Source organism: Molothrus aeneus, chromosome 3 (genome assembly GCF_037042795.1).
Source record: "Molothrus aeneus isolate 106 chromosome 3, BPBGC_Maene_1.0, whole genome shotgun sequence".
Lineage (NCBI taxonomy): Eukaryota > Metazoa > Chordata > Aves > Passeriformes > Icteridae > Molothrus > Molothrus aeneus.
In genome coordinates, this window is record NC_089648.1 from 40,702,222 (window position 1) to 40,722,744 (window position 20,523).

Here is a 20,523-nt window from a genome sequence, read left to right on the forward strand (position 1 = left end):
ATAATGGGTTGTTGCTTCCCATTCTTATCACGAGCTGACAGAAATGAATGGCTTTAAAGAAAAATTAGTCTCTCTTGTGCATACCTGACAACAGTTCGAAGCAAAGCAGATCTTGCCTCGTTATGGAAGGTGATCACCACACTAGTGGCTGGCAAGTCTATCCGCCACTGTTTCCGCTGGCACCTGAAAGAAATAAAACCTTGTCAGTTCAACCTAACTTCTTCATCCCAGGTGTGGGAGACTGCCTTCATCGCAAAGCATTTATTGATTAAACTCATAGACACATGGCCTAAGAAGAACTAAATAGCTTGTTTTCAAGTGAGATTATAATCAACCTGTCTTTTGATGCTTTTGGCAGCTGTTTTAGTACACAAAAGACTGAAAAGTCAGAGGCAAACATGGGCAGGTTCAGAGAAGTCACCAGACAATCATAATTGAAAAAATGTCTTTTGTGCAGCTGAGTATGAAACCAGAGCCTTTCTTTTACAATAAATTAATTCAATACATCCAAGGCAATATGCATATTTTCAACGAAAATGCATGGTTCACCACATCTTTCTTCTTTGGAATGGCATGTGTCCACTTCTCCCTTTATTTTTAAAGCTCCTGTAACATCCTGGCCATACTCATAGATAAAACTAATTTTCTATTCTAATGAGAATTTGTAAGGATCATGAATATTCAGAATGTGAAAAACAGAGCTAGCTGTGACAATGCTGAGCCAGCTAAAGACAGAACCATATCCTTCCAAACCATAAGGATAATAAATATTCTATCTATGTCAACTCATTTTTCATCACCTCTAGAAACCTGAAATTAATATAATAAGCAAAAAGAAGCAAATCCCAAAATGCTTCCTTCAGGACTACATACAGTTAAGCTATTTAATCTAATAAAATAAACCTAAAAAGATGTTACGCTTATTATATTAGAAACTAACAGTTCTAGAAAACAATGTATCTTGAGTTTATGCCAAAAGCATTACAATGTGACAAGTCACAATACTGATTGCCATTTGTGCAGTGACACACACCAGTTATGTATTTCTTCCATGCCCTTGAATTAAGGGTAGAATTTTAACAGGCCTAGCTGTCTTCAGAAAGAATAAACCCAACTAGCATACACCTGTAGCAAATTCAGCGATTTCAGTACTTATTTCAGCAATTCAATTTCTGTACTCTGTGCAGTATTAATCAGACCAGTATTTAAGAGAAGTTTGCCACCCACACTTCTAAAACTAGGCTTCTGCCTGTATAAAAGCCCACTCCACACCCAATTAAACATCTGCAACATGCACCATAAACAATACAACCTCCACCTTCTTGGAATCAGAGAGCAAGCAGCAATGCGCTTCTTCCCCTGCCCCACTCTACAAAAACCCAACCACCTGTGGTACTTTTGATACAACACAAGCACGGTGTCACACGCATTAGTGCCTGCATGAAACAAAACATTCTCATGCTGCAGTGACCTCACTTGGCTCTGCACAAAAGCAGAGTCTATGCCAAGCCTGCGACCGCTGTGTCAGATTAGCAGGGCCGTCTCTGGCTTTGTGGTGGGTGTACACGATGGCTTTGTCACTAGAGCCCTGCATGGAACAAATACATCTCAAATGCCTGTGTTCCTGAAAAATAAAGAGCACCTCCTCTAGTGTGAGCTTCTGGCAATTCATCTAGACAGCTAAAAGATGTGTAATTATTATACTCAAAGTCTGTGGTGCCAAAGAAGATATTCTTCATCCTGCTAGCTTTCAAATTACCCACAGAGGACAGAGCTACTGTGCACACAGTTATCACACGAAGCACTTGCATTAGAATAATTAAAAAGTCACATTAAACTTATATTGATCTCTTTGCAGAAGAGAACACTTGAGCCAGATCACATATTAGGGAGAATTACTCAAGGCAATGAAGCCTCTCAATTTTAAGAAAACTCAAGAGAAGAGCACTACTGTGTATTTCTGAGGGAGAAATAAGACTTCTAGTCATCCAAATAAAACTGGAGGAATGTTTCACCAAGTATCACTGTTTTCAGCTCTTCATAAATCCCTGCTTTAACTGACTCAGTATCAGTCTTCCTCCTACTCTGCTGTGTCAACAGGGCCACAGTTAAAATTCAAACCAAAGAAACAATGTCATTTTTTTTGGCACAAAGATTAACCTTTGTCTCCTCAAGCTGCAGCACTTCAATTTTACATGCAGAGTAAAAAAATACATTTATTTAAGACAGAACTTGAACTGAAAATTTCAATCAAGACCTTCAATGTTTAACATAGGTCAGTAAAATCAGTTAAAACATGAAAAGTACATTCCTTCCCCCAGTGATTTGGACTGGTTCATTTAATTAACAATTTTTCCGAGAACCTCTGATTTGTTTGAAACCACTTTTTGGCAGAAATATACATTTTAACCAGTGCAAGGAGAACATTCATTTCAACTGGTACTAAAGACACAGGAAAGTTTATTTCTTCTCTACTTAAGAGTAAAACTTAAGCGTGAGGTCAGAAGCTTCTAATAGGTGCCGAATGACAAAGAAAACAGTTCAGTGCAGCTATAGTACTTGACAGTAATTCCCAAAAATCATCACATCACATCAATTAGAAGATGTGATCAGAAATCACTAGTCCAAAGCATACATGGGGAACATTGGTCTAAAAAACCATGGGGTATTTAATCCTTTATTCCCCTTGGGAAACTATTTTACTCTGACAGAAGGACAGGTCTATGAGTTTGCTATTACAACTGTGACACCCACTTGTCACTTTCTGGATTTCCCAAATCTACCATGAAATGAAAGGAAACACAGAGGTTTCTTAGAGTTGTTGTGAGCATCAGCCCAAGTGGTAGTTTGTGAGCATCAGCTGGAGTGAGAATCCATGTTCCTGCTCAGAGCTCTCTCCACTTCCTTTCTTATGTTGTATCTGCCTGTTTCTCCCTTCTTCCTTTTGCTTAAAACAAAGGCAAGCAGTTAAAATGAGTGAACCAAAAGTGTGTGGTGGTACTGCTGGCATGCTTTCACAAAAAGCACAAGGAAAACTTTTGTCTTCCTGCTAGTAAAAGTTTGCATGATGTAAATATAGACTTAACAATATAGTATTAAAAAGATGCATAGCTACACTCACATCTACATATGTAATGCAGAATCCTGATAAACTGCTTCTAAACAGTCTAGAAAATTTCAGCAATTAAAAAATTCTGCTATGTAATTTTTTTTAAGTCAATGAGCCTCTTGGACACATCAACACAATTAATAACAAGTTATTTAAGAAGAAACAAAGTATCTTCTCACCCAGGTTTCTTTCCTTAAAGAAGACTGCAACAGCTCCACGAGAGATCTTAATCTCAACCCAGTTGCCTTCAATTTTATTAGAAACTAACATGCTTCGAAGTGTCTTGTGCTCAGACAGTCTTCTTCCTATGGCTATTGCTTTTGTTCTTTCCATTGCACACTTCCCAAAAAAAATATTTCATGCAGCTTTTTCAGCTTTTGCAGTGAAAGGTCTTCCCAAAATAGAATGAAAATTAAATGCAGCGTGGCAGGGAACTCATTAAGAACAGCTTGTAAGAATGATTGCTTCAGTTTGTTTTACTGTTTGGTTCATTTTTTCTTTAAAAGATGATTATTCACAGACTGATAAGCACTTAAATCTGCTCCATGGCACAGTCTAAGTAATAATCCCAGCTCAGATATAGCCTGTCCCAGTAACATATCTCTTTCTGGGTTCTTTTCCAGCTCTGTTTAGTGGAAACACTTAAGCAAGCCAGCATATAATAACAAGACTAACAGTTAAAAGAAACTACCATTGTAATATAATTTATCTCTGGATATCTCTCTTACTTAAGTTATTCTCAACAGACAGCCTTTGTCTTTAGAGACATGCCCCTTCCCCCCCCCCCAAGGTTATTAGGTATATAAAAAATTCCAAATTCAGCATATCTGAGTCATAGAAACTTCTAAAATTTGAGAGTTGAGTTGGATCTCTTGGAAAAGAATACCTGATCTAAAAAGTTAGAATACATTTCTTGTGGAAAAAAGTATATGCTATGAAGAAAACTCAAAAGTAATTTTAAACTCCTCAGTACAACATCACAGGCATTGAGCTTTCTACTGCTTTCTTGACAACAGGTGAAACATCATATTCTTCCTACTTTGACATGCAATTAGCAACAAATTACTTGCTTTACCCCATCTGCAACTACTTTGCATAAAGAAACCTAAACCCACACTATTATACAAGGGATTTCAGAAATGACTGAGTTTCTACACAAATTTTCTTCACTAGGCCATTTCTGATTAAAGAGCTTTATGGGAGACAACAGGAATCTTCCTGTTCTCTTTCCTCTTCTGGGGTCTTTTTTTGCTTCTTCTACTTACAAATCTGTGAATGTACATTCATCCTAACTGTAGAATTAGCTAGGCAAATTAACCACACATATGGTTGGCTAATAATATGTTTCAAGACTGGCTTGCCTAGTTTTTAAACCAAACCAAACCTGGTTTTGTATTTTCAAGTAACAAAGTCCTAATGAGCAACTTTTTTTTAAGCAAGACTCATGCAAGTTATTAAATCCTTTTTAAAATGAAGAAGGTCTTTTCTAACCAATAAATAGTAAGTAATATCCTTCCTTACTGTGAACTGTACTGTTTCCTGAAACTGCACAAGCAGCCTGAAGTATAATTCTGTCCTATGTTTACCCCGATGTGACTAAATTGATTCCTTTAGGTTTAGAGTTGACAATCATCACATACAAACAGAATCACAGAGTGACTGAGATCCAAAGTGGCCCTGGAGATCTCTGAGCTCAAATTCCCTTGAAGCAGTGCCTGCTACAGCAGGCTCTGCACCAGGCTTTGAATAACCCTAAGCCTGGAGACTTCACACCCTCTCTGGGCAACCTGCTCCACTGTTTGATCATCTTCACTTTGAAAGAGACTTACAAACATAGAAAACAAGAAATGCTACCAGATAAATAGGAAAAAAGAAAGACTGAAATGCAGCACCAGTTTGGATATATAGCACACGCTGATGCAAGTCCTGGAAACAGAAAAACTTGAATAAGACTTATTGTTCCTTAACCCACTGTTCAAGGATCAGGGAGTTTACTGCTACTGGCCTTTCTAAAGCTGGAAAGTCCTGCTTCAGAAAAAGCAGCTCAAGAGCAATAAATACAGAAAGGCTAATCCAAGCCAAGATGGCTCAGTTTGGCACTTACTGATCATGCCTAGTGTCAGGAATGCTGCGGTCCATTCGCAGTTTGTCACTCTCCACCTGATTGAATTTATTCCGTGCGTAGGGATCCTGGCCCGATCGCACCACAGTAGCACCAACATAGGCATCCTGATCAAAGTCTTGCCACCGAACTTTCCCTACAGTAAAAAACAGGAAAACATCCAGTTTAATAGTCATGATTTAAGGAACAGCATTCAGTAATCCAAACACAATTGATGAAAGATTTAATTAAGTAACTAAACTTCAGCAGTAGTGTTAACAGTGTAACATCAAAACTCACTTATATATTAAATTTGTCTAGACTATCCTGCAAATTAGTATCAAATTTTTAAAACAATGCAAAGAATCTGCAGAAATATGAATACCAAGCTTCACTGCCACAAAAATTCAGAAGTTTGCCTATATTAACTGAAAATTAAAAAAAAATTATTGAAGAGTGTATAGTTCTGTGACATCTTTGATGTTTAATTCCAGACTCTAATACTACTTTGCAGTAACAATTCTCCAGTCTGTTACATCAGGCCATAAGAGACTACTAATCAACATATGAAATGAAAAAAGCCATGACCTGCTCTACTGCACACTTAATCTTACTTCTAGTTTCAACCCTTCCAGCTTCTGACAGCTCTCCCTTTCAACCTGTGACACTTCCCACTCCCTTTAATACTCAAACAGGCTATTTAAGGCCACTAGGAAAGCATAAAGCTTGGTCCAGAATACATAAACATTCAAAAAAAGGGAAATAAGAACTTCTGGAAGGTGCAAAATTGGCCAATCTAACACCAGAAACAAAATTTGTAGACAGGTCTGTTAAGCAGAACAAATAACTGAAAATATCTGCCAGAAACCAACTTAAATAAGCCAGGCTCTTCAACTTTTGGAGATTTATTTCTCCATACATACACGAAGGAAAGGCTTTGCCAAAAAAGTAGACATAGATAACCAGTCTTTTTTCCCTTCTCCAAAGAGTGCCTAAGTTAAGGTAGGCCAATGGATACAGAAAAAAGGCATCAATAGCAAAGAGCTTATGACTGAAAAAGAAAAATCATGCCTCACATGTTCTTGGGGATGGGAGTTCCCAGCTGCTTAAAAGAAAGCTTGCCTGGGTTAGTTCTTTCTGCAAGAACTCATAGTATTTCAAATGTTCGGCCAGACATATTTGTAAGCAAAACACAAGGATTCATAGAAGAGAAGCAAAACCTGTGATGCTATCTCATCAGTAGTTGTCCTTGTCACAGGTTAAACTTCTTCAATTGTGTAAAATATTCAAATTCAATTTTCATTTTTCTGTATGCTTTAGTTTGTCAATTGTAGCTATATATGAAATCTCCTTGATGTGAAACAGTTAAGCAACCAAAGAAGTTTATGTAAACATTTACGTGAAATGAAGATTCCTTAACACTTAGTTTTCCTAACTCATCCTCAAGGCTTGAGGATTTCACTCAAACAAAATAAAAATCATGTTGCTCTGTTATTTTCCAGCATGTGACAAATACTAAGCAAGCATGAGGAAAAAAAATAAAGTATACCAGCACCACAGTTAGGAAAATCTGCCAAATCAAAAGCTAGAAATAAATCTAAAAATGTATGAACCTTGGCTGAATCTTCAGTCAAAATAACAGTCCCAAGGTGACTTGTCTGTTGCCTGCCAGCATCATCCACCAAGAGAAATGGACTACTGTTGTACCAGAGGCTTTTACAGTATCTCAAACCTACTGAAGGACAATACAAACATACTAGCAAAGAACCACACTCCCTATTTTATCTCAAAGGAGCAGTGAAGCAGGTGAGATTTAAGGATGCTGAAGCTACAAGCACAAAGAAGTACATGTTGCTAAAATAATCCTAGCACTTTCAAACTACAAAGAATTATTAGAATCAGAACAACTGCAGTGTTTTATGGCTTCCACTGATAAATGTTTTATGGCTATGGATCTTTCATAACAAATCTTACTGCAGTACCGGGAGGTAGTGTCTCCACACTTTGTGCCTTGTCCTCCACATCATTGCCACGCACTTCTTTCCTTTTGGGGTCAATATCATTTGGGTCCTCCTGAAAAAAAAGTAAATAATCTTTAAAATAATCTTAATTTAGTTTTGTGTCTTCAAAGTAAACTTGGTTTTCCAGATTTTAAACTTAGGGTGGTCCAAGAAAACAAGGATTTTAAGAGAAACAACAATTATTCTCTCAATTTCTTGAAAAACACAATAAAAATTGAGTCAGACTTTTGCAATTAATTTATGTAAAAATTCTTCTTTGGGAAAAAAAAAAAGGAAATTATTAGGAAAGATGGAAAAAGATGGAATTCTTTTTTAGTCAGTTATGTTCCAAGGAGCTACATGGGCAAAAAGGTTAAGCAAGACCTGAAGAAATCCCTGCTCTAACAAGGAACAGCCTAAACAAAGTTCTTTGAAAAGAGAAATCAGGTTATCTAGCAATTATATCCAGAATGGAATGGCACCCCTGCTATTGGAAAAATACTTCAAAAATATTTTCTCTGTTAATATCATGGGAGTTTATTCTGGGCTTCACAGGCAACTCTGCTGGATTTGTGATTGCAGAGATATTGATGATTTAGATGGGTGGGGGGCAAATAGTTTCACCAAGTTTCACCAAATAGTTTCACCTCCTCCAATTTCCAGCATTTATTTTGAACCTATAAATCTCATTTTCCTTTCAACAGGAAAAAAAAAAACCTGACCACCACATTTTTGCATTCTTATTACCACAAAAATACAAAATATGAAGCTGGAATTACCCCATTATTGGAAGAAGTGGAGAAGAGGTTAACTTTAAAACAAAAACTAGCAACTGCATGGACTGTATGCCAATTTATACACTACACTTAGCCAATTGATTTAAGTGCCATCAGCTTCTGTTGTTCTTGCTCACTTGCCAAAAGAAATTCTGTTTCCTTTTTTTAAATCTGCACCAAAGGAGTTCCATCTATAAAACCAGTTATATTGGCACTATTCTGAGAAAGACAAGACCTTTACTACAACATGCAAGGAGATACAACACTATGCCTGTACTAATCACTGAGTGCACTGAAGCCAAGCAGTACAGAATAGTTCACATCTCTTAGAGGAATCTGCCAGAGTCTCCAGAGCAGGGTGATGGTGTATGAAGTGCATACTGGAAAATATCTCTGCTGTCCCAGCTCCTAAGCCACATCTGGGGAATTCTTTGATGGAACAGTAAGTAGTTGGAACAGACCTAAGTTACGCTGGGGAACATTTCAACCACAAATGATACCATTTCAGCTTGTCCCCAGGCATCCCAGAACTTTCCAATGTAAATTCAGCTTAAGTCACTAAGTGCTAAATTGGCACTAATATTTTAGAAATATGTTGAAAAAGGCAACATATTTCTAAAATACTGAAATGAAAAGCTAAATACAGATGCTTCCCCCACCCCCCCACCCAAGAAATACAGCTAAATCAGTTAAAAACTGAGTACTACTCTGAGTACTACTGCTTAGAGAAAGCTGTAGGACAACAACAATGAAAAAAACCAAAGAAAACCCACACCAACACAAAAGCACACTCCCAAAACCACACAACACATTTCAAGAAAATGTTTATGACTCACACTGATGAGGGAAATTATATGTCACTGTGCACTGAGTCCCACCAGCACAGTGAAATATATACTTTCTGTATTTTGAAAAAGTTGTATTTCACTCATTATTTGGCTTTGTGCACCATTTTAAAGACACTACAGAAACATTGAAATCCAAGTATCAATGGTAGCTGCAAAATTCAATGAAGCTCTTTACTATTCCAGATGACTGTAATGAGTCTAAAAAACACATAAGTTGAAAAATAAATGTAAAACATCTGCTAAACAGTAGAAATAATAATAAAAGTAATAATGCAACGGTTTCTCCTGTAATTAAACAAAACAAACTATTGAGTACTTCTTCACTGTCCCCCTCCCTTTAAGTCTTTGGGGTAAAACTCTGCCTTCACATTAATCCTTCTAGGTAAGGTGCATGTACCATTGAGAGTAATTATCAAGTTTTTCCACTTTGGATTTTGTTGCTGTTGTGTTTTGGTTTTTATAAAATAAACAAACTGCCAAAGGCAAAGTTAGATTCAGAAATCTCACAGTTAAATGCCATTTTGAATTCTTATAAATGTCACCCTTTCAGGAAACTACTTGGTACAGCCTTCAGACATTTTGAGGTGAGGCAAGCTGCCACGATGGAAGTTGCCACTGCATATTGCTTGATGCTCACCTTGCCTCCTATGACTCCTTATAAAACAGTATTTTGATGGGAGAGTATGGGGCATTAAGGGATATTTACCTTGTACTTTGTGCCCTAGATTAGGACTTAGTGGCTCTAAAATCAGCAACTCAGTTTAAACTGATACTCTGGTGTAAGCACTAACTTTCATCCAATTAAGACTTTGGAAGGTACATGTGGGAAACCCCTACCTTTTAGGTGCAAACAAGATGTTACATCCTTTAGCAAGAACTTGAGAGCAGGAAAAGAGATGAAAGCAGTTATTGAAATCACAGGCATAAAAACACCCAGTTTCTTTATATCATTGATTGCAAAGTACTTCAGCATAGTAATTTGGTGCTATATAGGAACCAGTCATATGTTCAAATGGCATTACCATGTTACCATCACCACAGAGTTGCTTTTTCAGCTTGCCTTGCCAACTTCTAATGTGATATTAAAAGGCCACTTGCTTTTGAGGAGTAATCCTCTTGGTAAAAGACAACAATGCTGGCACTGACAAAACTCATTCATACAGAAAGCTAAGCTTAAAGGAAGATTGAAAGCAACTTAAACTGCTTAAGAGGAGGCACAGCTCTTTCATCATGAGAGCACAAGAGGGAGATTTAATGAATAAAAATTAAAAAGAAAAGGCTACTGTATTTTTCTACATTAAAATACTACTAATACTTTAAAATAATATTTTCCTGACATTTTTAAAAAGAGCTGACAATTTCAGGCTACAACTTGGTATGTAAATGCACATGGACGACCACTTTGAAGTTATTGAAAAATAAAAATGTGGCTGCCAGCTAGCAGAGACATTGACCACACATTAGATGCACACAGAACACCACTAGAATAAAACCTTTGTAGCCATTGCTCATGCAGTTATTTTCTTAGGCCAGGACACATATCAACAAGAAAATAAATGCACACACCAGCTAAAATGCAAGTGTTGCAGGGATTTGGCATATTTTAATTTTACACATCATGTCACTGCTTCTGCTACGGAATCAGAAATTAGTGGGAAGACATGCAAAGAAACAAAATTGCAACCTTTCAAGTCAATTCAGTGGGAAATATTACAATAATACTACGGTAATATTTTTAACATAACAAATAAATGTACATTAATTTTTTAATTCAATTCTCTAAATACTTTCGCTATTCCCAGAGCTCTGAAACTAAGGGATGCACATTTATTTAACATTTTGTTAAAACATTCCTTGCAGCCATAACCCTGCACAATTCATTATGGTAAACTGACTAATCTGAAGGTGGGGTGGATTTTTTTAGGCTGATTAATCACGGAGTTGCTGCAACTTTTTCTTTCAGGACACTGCAAGCTCTGCATGCCTCAGAAAGCCCACATCTACTGACAAACCTTGCTATTACAGCTCACTTTTCTTGCCCTGCTCTACTCACTCACTCCATTAAGACTAGCTGGAAGACTAAATTTGAGACATGTTGAAGATGCAACAGCAAGCTTCTCTGAGTCTAGTTTCTGTGAACTAGACTCAAAAAAATTGTTTCAGGAAATGATTGGTTACACATTTGCAGCTGCTCTGCTGCAGGGAAAAGGATGAGGTAGTTCAAATTCAAAGCAGGATTCAAACATTTTTCACAGCATTTCTACTCATATACAACAAGACATTATGGTATTCCATGAGAAATTTAAGAGTACTCATTTTGAGTTTAGAAAGCTATAATTATACACAGATGTACATTAGTGGATAATGTCATTACCATTATTTAAATATTCCAGACCACTTCCCTTTAGTTTTGGTGTATTTGTATGCATTGAATATTATATTCCTTACAAGCATTGCAAAGCAATTCTTCGTCAGTTGTTATTTCACTTGGCATCAAAACCAATTTTAAACAGTTCCAAGTCCCTAGGTATTGTGTCTATATAAAAAAATTTAAACCATATTTAAAACTACTACTGTTTTTCTTATTTTTGTCTCACAATACTTTTTTTTCCTTTTAATTATAGTTTCAAGTATCACGGATTTGACATTTAACTGCTACGAACTAGATCTCATTATAGCAGAGATTTCAACCCCACAGTGGCTTCCTATCAAGAGAACAACTTAACAACATGAAACATCCTTAGATACATTAAGATATCATACAGACCTTACAAGTAGCATCTCAACACATCTCTGAAAAGCTCTTGAGTTTGGAAATATCTCAAGTGGGAGCTGACTGTGCTCCCAATACCAGCCATTCCTCTCACAGGCAACCTAGATGCTGAACAGCATGCAACATTTGGGCACAAGAGATGGCTGTGAGTTATGTGCTTCCTGGACAGGTAGACACCCAGACAAAATAATTGAGAAATGTATCTTTGTTGAACAAAATACCTGTTAAGGCTTAATATCTGTTTCAGAACTTTTTAGGTGAGGGCTACTGCAGACAGATTTTCTTCTAGTGGTGATTTTCTAAGAGGAAAGTGAACACTGGCAGCACCTTCAAAGAGCAGCATTTGATCCAGCTGGCCTAACACAAGGCTGTGCTGCATCCAGCAGTACAGATCAGTCACACCAATTGATGGCTTTGGAAGGGGTGCTCTCACTGCAAGATGACTCCTCTAAGGACTTCATACACTTCTGTTCTGACCACATAATTGGGACCAGACACACAGAAGCACTTCCATGTTGTGTGGAGCAGCACTTGGCATTGCAACAGTGTAATGCCTGCTGAAGTTTGCATCCCTAAACCAAGCATAAAGGCTCCTCCTAAGAAAAAGACTCAGACATGAGGAGAATCTGACAGCTGACTAAGACACTGACACACTAAACCCAAGTTTCTTTGTTGCTGCTTAGTATCTCCCTCTGTATTCAGTGTCTGCCCTTCCCCCCACCCCAATTCAGCTCACAATCTTTCAATTACCCATCACATCAGCAGAGTAAGCTCAGAAGCACCAGCTCCTTCCAACACAGGAGTTCCTTCAGCAGAGTCCAGTGTCCAGCTCAGCCTGATTTCTGACCCAGCACTCACTCCCTGCCTCCCAAGGAGTCTCCAGAAATACAACTCCAGTCTCTCCTGCTGGAGATGAATCCAGCTTCCCTGTGTGCCAGGCAAGCACTCTAGCAATTTAATGTAATTACATTATGGGGCACCCACTTCTTCCCTTCTCAGCAAAAGCACTTTATACAAAACAGAGATAAAGTATCCTCTGAAAATGCCTGGAATGCTGCTTCTTACAGAAAAGACAAGCAGAAAATATCCCATAAAAAATGTTAACTTCTTCTGACTGCAAACCTGCTTAGCATACCAAAGCAGACATTTCCAAGCACACCAAGAAGTGAAACATAAACACTGAAAAACTAGATATTTTGCAATATTTGATTATCACTGTTAGTGTCCAAAATTATTACAGCAAAGATGATTTCATTTTCGTTCTAACTCCTTTACTCAGTGTAAGTAAATTGCTGTCAAAGGCACGTTCTTTTCATCTATTTGAGTACTCAGAACAAAAATAGAAGCTTCCAGCAGGAGAAGCACACACAGTCCTCATAGGAACAACATTTTATATTTCCCAAACAAAACAAAAAAACCCAGGGAAAAGCATCAAGATTACACCTTGATAGCTGCATATACAGGAAATGTGTTTAGATATACTCTCAGTTAATACATTCAAAACATTTTGAAAATAGCAATTACTGTAAGCTGTACTCTCTAGACAAAATTAAATGCCTTTGTGTCCTACCATCTCTGTAAATGTTACCTTTACTTAGTACAAAGTACATATTTTGTAGCTTACAGGCACTATCTAAAGTACTAAAACAACTATAAAACACGACATTTTCTAAACCTAGAATGGGATTAAACAAAAATAATGCTTCATCTGAGGTTTCTGAAAAACAAGTATACATATTCTCTGAGGAAGGTCTCATCCAACTTTGCAGTTGCAGACTTATTTGTACAGCAATTAGGATCAATTGGAAACTCGGGATCAACTTAATTTCTGGGCACAATAGACCTACTCAAATGACAAAAGCAAAGGAGCAACAGAAAACTCCAGGTAGAACAGGTCAGGCTATTCAAGAAGTATAGATAAATATTAAATATGAAGATTTGCATGCAAGTATATTTTAGGTTATCTTCAAATTTTCATAAGTTCTCTAAAAATAATAGCATGACTTCTCTCCCCAATACCCACATTGGTATAACATACACTGGATTAACTGATTAGCCCACAAATGCTATACAGTTACAGACTGTATTTCAGCATTTTACCAAAAAATGAATTTTTCTGTAAGTACCTCTCAATAAATTTTAAAAAACCAAACCCACAACACTTTTACAGCTTGGTGAGAATTCAGGTACCCAGCTCCAGGTAACCTATAATAAACCATGTTTCTTTTTGCCTAGAGACTTCATCCACTCTAGTGATAAATGTCAAAACTAAGTGGGACAACCTTATCACTTACCAGAAAAGCAGAGAATTAAACATTACTTGCCTTACAAAATTGACAATCTAATATATCACCAGAAAGAGGAAACAAAAAAAACAGAAACCCCAGAAACTAGAACACGCTTTCCATTTCCTTCCTTTTCTACAGTGAAAAAACACTGTTAGAGCCAAAATGATTTTCAGACTGACAGTTAAGGCAATGCAATGACACCTCCCCAAACAGATGAAGTGTGGGTAAGAACACATCTTGCTAGAGGCTAATTCTATTGAAGTCTTTCATGCCAAAAGAAGCCCTGCCAACCAAAGATCTCCACAGAGGCCACCACGGACAGAAGCAGAATCAGCACCTGCTGTGCAGTGCCCAAGCAGCAGAAAGCAAAATGGGACTCTTCTGGCTTGACTCTCACCTCTTCACAGAAGCAACAGAAGTGAGGGGAGGGTCTCATACCCCAGACAGAACTCAAATGGACAAAAACACTGCAGAGCAGTCATGAAAAGGCTTTACCGTTTTTTCTAAGATCACTCAATCCTCATGATTCATGAAGCTGCATGTACAAGGATAGATGGCAAAAAGAAAGGGGAGGGAAGAAGAGTAGGAGAAACATATAAAGGGTATTGGGACTGACAGAAGGGAATAATCTCAAGTGCACCAGTGGCTTTGAAAGCAAGGAATAAACACCTCTAAGAATGGCAGCAAGTCATAAACAGAATCCAGTATTTCCTGGTAAATTTATCATGTCTCAAAAAATCCTCACTTGTCTGCATTACCTGCCACAAACTATGAAAATAAAACATCAGAAAACATTTGCAGTGACTATTTCAATTAAGGGTAACATCAAAGGCTATTATCACTCAATTTTAGTTCCCAAAAGGAAATATTGATATTGACAAAAGACCTTTCCTTGAAAAGTTAATTCATGTGGGTTTTTAAAATAATGTTGAAAACAGCCTTCTATTCCGAAAGTATTTGTCAGTACAGACACAGTTATATGATTTATATTATAAGTACACACTCAGCAGCAATAGTATTTAAGTTGCTCTTTCAGTTGTGCTAGATTGGGAAAAAAAATATCTAAGAATATATTAATCACAAATCATCAATCAAAAGGAGCTGATTGAGCTGATCTATTAGAGATATGCAAGCAAAAAAAAACCCCCAAAACTCCAACAGCAAAAAGAAAGCAAAACTTTACTATTTGCAACTTGATAAAAACATCTTACTGGTATATTCACCACCAAGGAACATTTTGTCATCATGTCTGATGCGAGTTTAAAAGTGTTTTGAAGTACATACTTAGGCAGCAGCAATAATTGTAGCATGCCTATCCCATAACTTCTAATGTTTGCAAGTAATATTTCTCTTTCTTGTTTGGGTTTTTTTGTTGTTGTTTTTGTTTTCTGGGTTTTTTTGTTTTAATTGATGAGTTTCTGAAATGGGAAAATGAAGAAAAAGGGGCAACAGCTTCCAAACAGGACATGGCTTGGTACACAAAATGTATCTGCCCACTGTGTTTCTTTTAAAGTCCATAGCTCTTGCTTGAGAATTACTGTGCACATTCATTTTCTCACTCAAGTGCTTTCCAAGATGTGAAACATGAACCTCCAAATAGCTTAATACAAGTACACAGGCCTCAATTCAGATCCAAGGGGTACAGAAGCCATGTCATTCAAAAAATTTATGAGATTAGACTAAACTCCTGTTTAACAATCCCAGTTGATTCTACTTAGAGCAGAGGAAAGATCCCATGGAACAACTAGTCCAGTAAGGGGGAGAAAGGACATGATCCTAAACTGCTGCAATGTTTTGCACAGCAAATGTGGAGCTGGTGCTGCTTCCTCTGACAAGGCAGCTGCTGCTGACAGGGGCTGTTCACACCTCACCATATCTCCATCCCCAGCTGCTGCACTGTCCCCACTGCTCCCCTTCCAGACACTGGTGTGCCACATCAGCTCATCCAACTCATTTGGCTGACTTGACAGGGGAGAGGTGTGGATGTATCATTTCACTGGGTGGGATTTTCTAAACCACAAGATCAACCACTAAATCTGTGGTACTGGATGCGAGGAAGCATTCCCAGCTAGGGTAGCAGGGAAAAAAGTGCCAAAAGGGGTATTCCCATTACAAGTAAAGGATTACAAGTTCAGCTACAGCATTAAACTACCCATCACTCAAAACCACTACAAATTTTCCTTCCTTGAAAGAAGGCAATTACTCAACAAATGCTCAGGCATGATTTAATGCCACCTCTTAATTCTACAATATCAGAGGTGTCTGAGGAATTAGTCTGTATTTCAAAGTCCTACCCCTAATCCTCTTGGAATTCAAACTCATCACTGCTTGCTCTTAGCTCTCTAAAGAATGACTTGCTAAAAAGAAAAAAAAAAGAAAGCTTTTGCACAGGAAGAAAAGGGAAAGCACAGAAAGCCAAATTTTATTTTAATATTTACTTATGTGAGAAAGTGTCATATATTTCTGGAAGTCCCGGGAATTAAAGTTAATTAATTAAAATAAAAGTGAAGTACTGATCCAAAACTGTAAGTATACTGAGGTATTCCAATAGCACAGGCATTTGTAAGTCTCCACCTATATACATCTGAATGAAACAATAAGAAAATTGCTCACCAGTGATACAAGAACCAGATGCAGCAAAAATGAAGAAAAAAAAATCCCCATAACTTGTACATGCATCTTGAAGCACAGAGAGCAGAAACAAAGTAATTGGAACAAAGTCCTTTTCGCTTAGTTTTATTTTATAAATATTTAAACCTGCAAATGTACCTGAGATCAAAAGGATATCAGAAATGTAATTACATCTAAAACAAAAACTGCTGGGGCAGTCACATCTACAGTTTGTTAGCAAAGGGGAAAGGTGACTATTATACCAAAATAAGATAGGAATTGTTCAACCAAGAAAACTATCTTGCATTAAGGAAAAAGGAAAAAAATAACCACCAACAAGATGCAGCTGACAAATTCAATGTTTTGCTGGATGAGATCTGTAGAGCTACAATGCAATAAAGCAACACAACATCACAACACATTTTCTCAGCCATAATGGAAGGTTACCACAGGCATAAGGAAAGTGAAGATAGACTGATTAAAGTTGCTGTGTCTTGGAACTTTTCTGTAGAATGCAAGAGCATTGTGTTGGTCTCTAAGAAAACAACAGGGGGAAAAGAAAGCAAGACTGATACAAAAATCTTGACTTCTTTTTAAATGGAAAAAGGTGAATCTTCAGATTCAGAAATCAAGGCATTGAAAAACAAGGAAACCATTTCCTTCTACCTCTTTCAAGGAGGTCATCTTTGAACACAAAGAGATGAAATAAGTCCCTGGAGTCTGAAAAATTACTTAGTAACTCCTCTAATTAAATAACCTTCAGAGAAAGCTTGTGCTTGACAGATGACTTCTGCCTTCAATAACTCTCTGCATATTTTCCCTCTATACCAACACTAGGATTTATGATCAGGTCTCTGTAGCTCTGGGCACGTGACACAGTACACATAGCACCACTTTTCAGCAACTGTGTTTAACTGCAGATCTGCAGATTTTTACTAAAAAAAATATTGTCCACAGCTAGTGTGAAGTTTTACTCCAGTTCAAAAATTCTGACAGAAAATGGTATCTATTAATGCATTAAACATAAAAGGCTCCATACTACAAAATTCACATGGATGATTTCCAATAACATCTTTGATTTTTGCCAGACCCAGACAGCATCATTCATCTGCAATAGTCAGGACTACTAAATCAAAACTCAATCCCATAATGAAACAAATGCCTACCCACAAACAACACAAGAAGTGTGAAAGACAGACCCCTACATCAGAAGGAACAAATACTAATCCCTCCTGAGATAACCGACATCTATACTTCAAATTTTTTCTGCCAGACTTTAGTACTAAGATTTCTACCTGAAGTAGGCGATGCAGATCTTTATATCTGTGCTCAACACAGAACAAAACTGATTATTCCTTTGAAAGACACTATTCTGCAATAAGGCACCAACTGGAAAAGAAAAAGATTGGAGGGTTTTTGTCTACTGAGGTTAGCACTCAAACTCGTGCTAGTACAGGAAGCTATTGGAGAGAGCACTCTATTAGTAAAATTTCAAGCACACACAGACCGAGAGCTTCAAGGCAGGAAATCAGGCATTTTGCCTTGCTGCTCCTCACAGACAGCACTGCCTTTCCTCCAATCTGGGCTGCATTAGTTGGTTTGTACTCTCAGAAAAAGTAGTCCTTCAAGCTGGGATACTGTTAGTCCAGCCCTGAGCAAAGATAGACTGTAAGGCACAGAGGGAAGCAGTAATTTCAGGCAAATTTTATACCAAGAGTATAAATTGAGCTCTTTAGATACAATTTAGGTCCTGTGTGCAAAACATTCAATACTCCCACTGTGTATCAGACATCTATCAGACCTGGGAGCACATAAAGTTAACAATACACAAACTTATTCATGGAAAAAACCGAGGGGGGAAAAGTTTAGAAAAGACTGGGCAATTTACTGAGGCACTCAAGGAATTCTGCACACTTGCAAGCAGCAAAGCGATTTCACACTATGCAGGCACACTGGAGTTAATCCCATTCTAAAGAGAGATGGAAAACCTCCTCCTGGATGCTAAGGCCCAACAGCAAAAGGTTGGGGGCTCAAGTCTGCTGAAGTTATGGCCTATTCATCTGCAGTCTCTCAGAGGAGAGGTCACCAACTGCGCACCCTTAGTGATGATCTCACACAACCTCCACAAAGAGCCCTTCTCACAGAAACTGACATAAATCGGGGAGAGCCAGAATTAAAGCCTGATCCAAGCATGACAGCTAAGCCAAGTGCAGTGCAGAAAGCTTTTTTGCTGCTCTCAAGCCTACCAAAATATGAAAGAGTCTTGAAATTTAACAACTCAAAAGACTCCAACAGGAAAAATTACTCCGACCCAGACTCTGCTTTCAGGCTGCCTAACTCTAGCTATTAGAAACCTCTCAAGCAAAATTTAAAACATTCTGCAGAACTTTATGAGGTACCATTCTCTAGAATACCTTCAAATACATGGAATATCAACCTTAAGGTCAAAACGTGTGAGAAGATGAGATCAAAGCCATCATCTAGTTTGGAAGTCATAACTGGAATATAACAGACAAGAGCAAAATGTCATTCCTATCATCTAGTGTTTTCACAACACATACTACCCCACTATTTTTAACACTGAGCTCTCCACCTCTTCTCACTATATATGACCATATACTGACATTCAAGTCTGCCCAAAGCAGGTGAGAAAATAAAAGGATTTGAGGAGAAAGACTCCTTGTACTGATGTGTATGATGTGCATGTATATATACATATATATGTACACACAAAAATATATACACATGCATATACAGAGTTAATCACAGACTTACTTTGTACTAGAAAACTGGGGAGAGGCACAGGGTAAGAGACCAAGTACACTTTCAAAAATATAACAAATGTAAACTTCCACTAGATGATAGAAGAAAAAAAATATAATTAATTGGTCTCTGGCAAGAGAGAGAAGAGGTGAAATCAATCACAGCACAAGAGCAAATAACAAAATTAAGAGATACATTACCGCAAAGAAGAAAAGACAAACAACCAAAACAAAACCTAAGGAGCAACAAGAATTCAAAAAACTTAAGAAAAGCAATAGTAATAACCATCTTGAACCCAAGCAACAGCTGCATTCTCAATTTTAGCTGGTAGAATAAATAGTCATAGGGATTAGAAAAGTCCTTAAAGATAAGAGAGATCCTAAAATATTTAGAGAATAAGAAACAAGCTGTTCATCAAACTTGGAAGAATTCAAACTACATTAATCAGAATGTCCTATCTTTTCAATGACTTGCTTTGAATAGTGTGGATAAATAAAGTGGGTACAGTCAAATGGCTTGACTTTTTAGACCAGTCATGCTGTCAAAAAAATTAGAGCCACCAGATTTTAGAAAACTCCACACATTGCTCTAATGCCTTACCCCATTTTGCTTCTATTTTGGGGGAAAAAAACACCAAAATATTGAGCCATCCCACACAAGTTGAGCTTCAGAGAAGTAATGTGTAGCACATTTCTCACACAGACTAATAACTTAAAAGCCATTTCTAGACTAATGAGTAAATATGATCTGTCAAAATTCCTTCTATTTTGACTCACATACCCAGATTGATAGTTGAATTGCAGCCTAAATGCACCTTCACCATAATTTAATGTTTCAGTTAAGACTACCATGGGTAACAGAACAACACAAGCAGAAGCATTTATAAACTAAGGCCATGAGAAATTAGGCTTTCTAATCTTAACCCACAAGGAGCTTCAAATATTTAAATTCACAATACAGCCTTTCATTCAGGGAAGTCATAATCTGATCTGCCCTTATCTGCTACATTTCTAGTATCTTTCAAACAGCTTGTCAAAGATGACACACTGAAGTCTATTTTGAATTGAGCAACTGATTCAAAAGCAGAACAAGGAGGACTAATAAGAAAGGAAAGAACAGGATAGTCCGTCAAAAGAGTTTTCTGGGTCAGGAGGAAGGTCTAAAAAGAAGCCTGACAACACATGAAAAACCAGAAAAAAACCTAAAACTTCCTAGAGAAAATGAAGAAAAAACTTCAGACCCACCAAGTAACAAT

The 20,523-nt window shown here is 37.4% G+C and overlaps 1 protein-coding gene across 1 annotated transcript in view; it reads right to left on the bottom strand.

Moving 5' to 3' along the window:
• GALNT2 (polypeptide N-acetylgalactosaminyltransferase 2) overlaps window positions 1-20,523 on the bottom strand; it is a 96,745-nt gene that overhangs the window by 40,684 nt on the left and 35,538 nt on the right. Inside the window, exons 2-4 of the mRNA XM_066545653.1 lie at window positions 7,193-7,283; window positions 5,214-5,367; window positions 85-183 (exon numbers count right to left, since the gene is read on the bottom strand). Of these exons, the coding sequence (XP_066401750.1) occupies window positions 85-183; window positions 5,214-5,367; window positions 7,193-7,283 (344 nt within the window). The remainder of the gene's footprint in view (window positions 1-84; window positions 184-5,213; window positions 5,368-7,192; window positions 7,284-20,523) is intronic.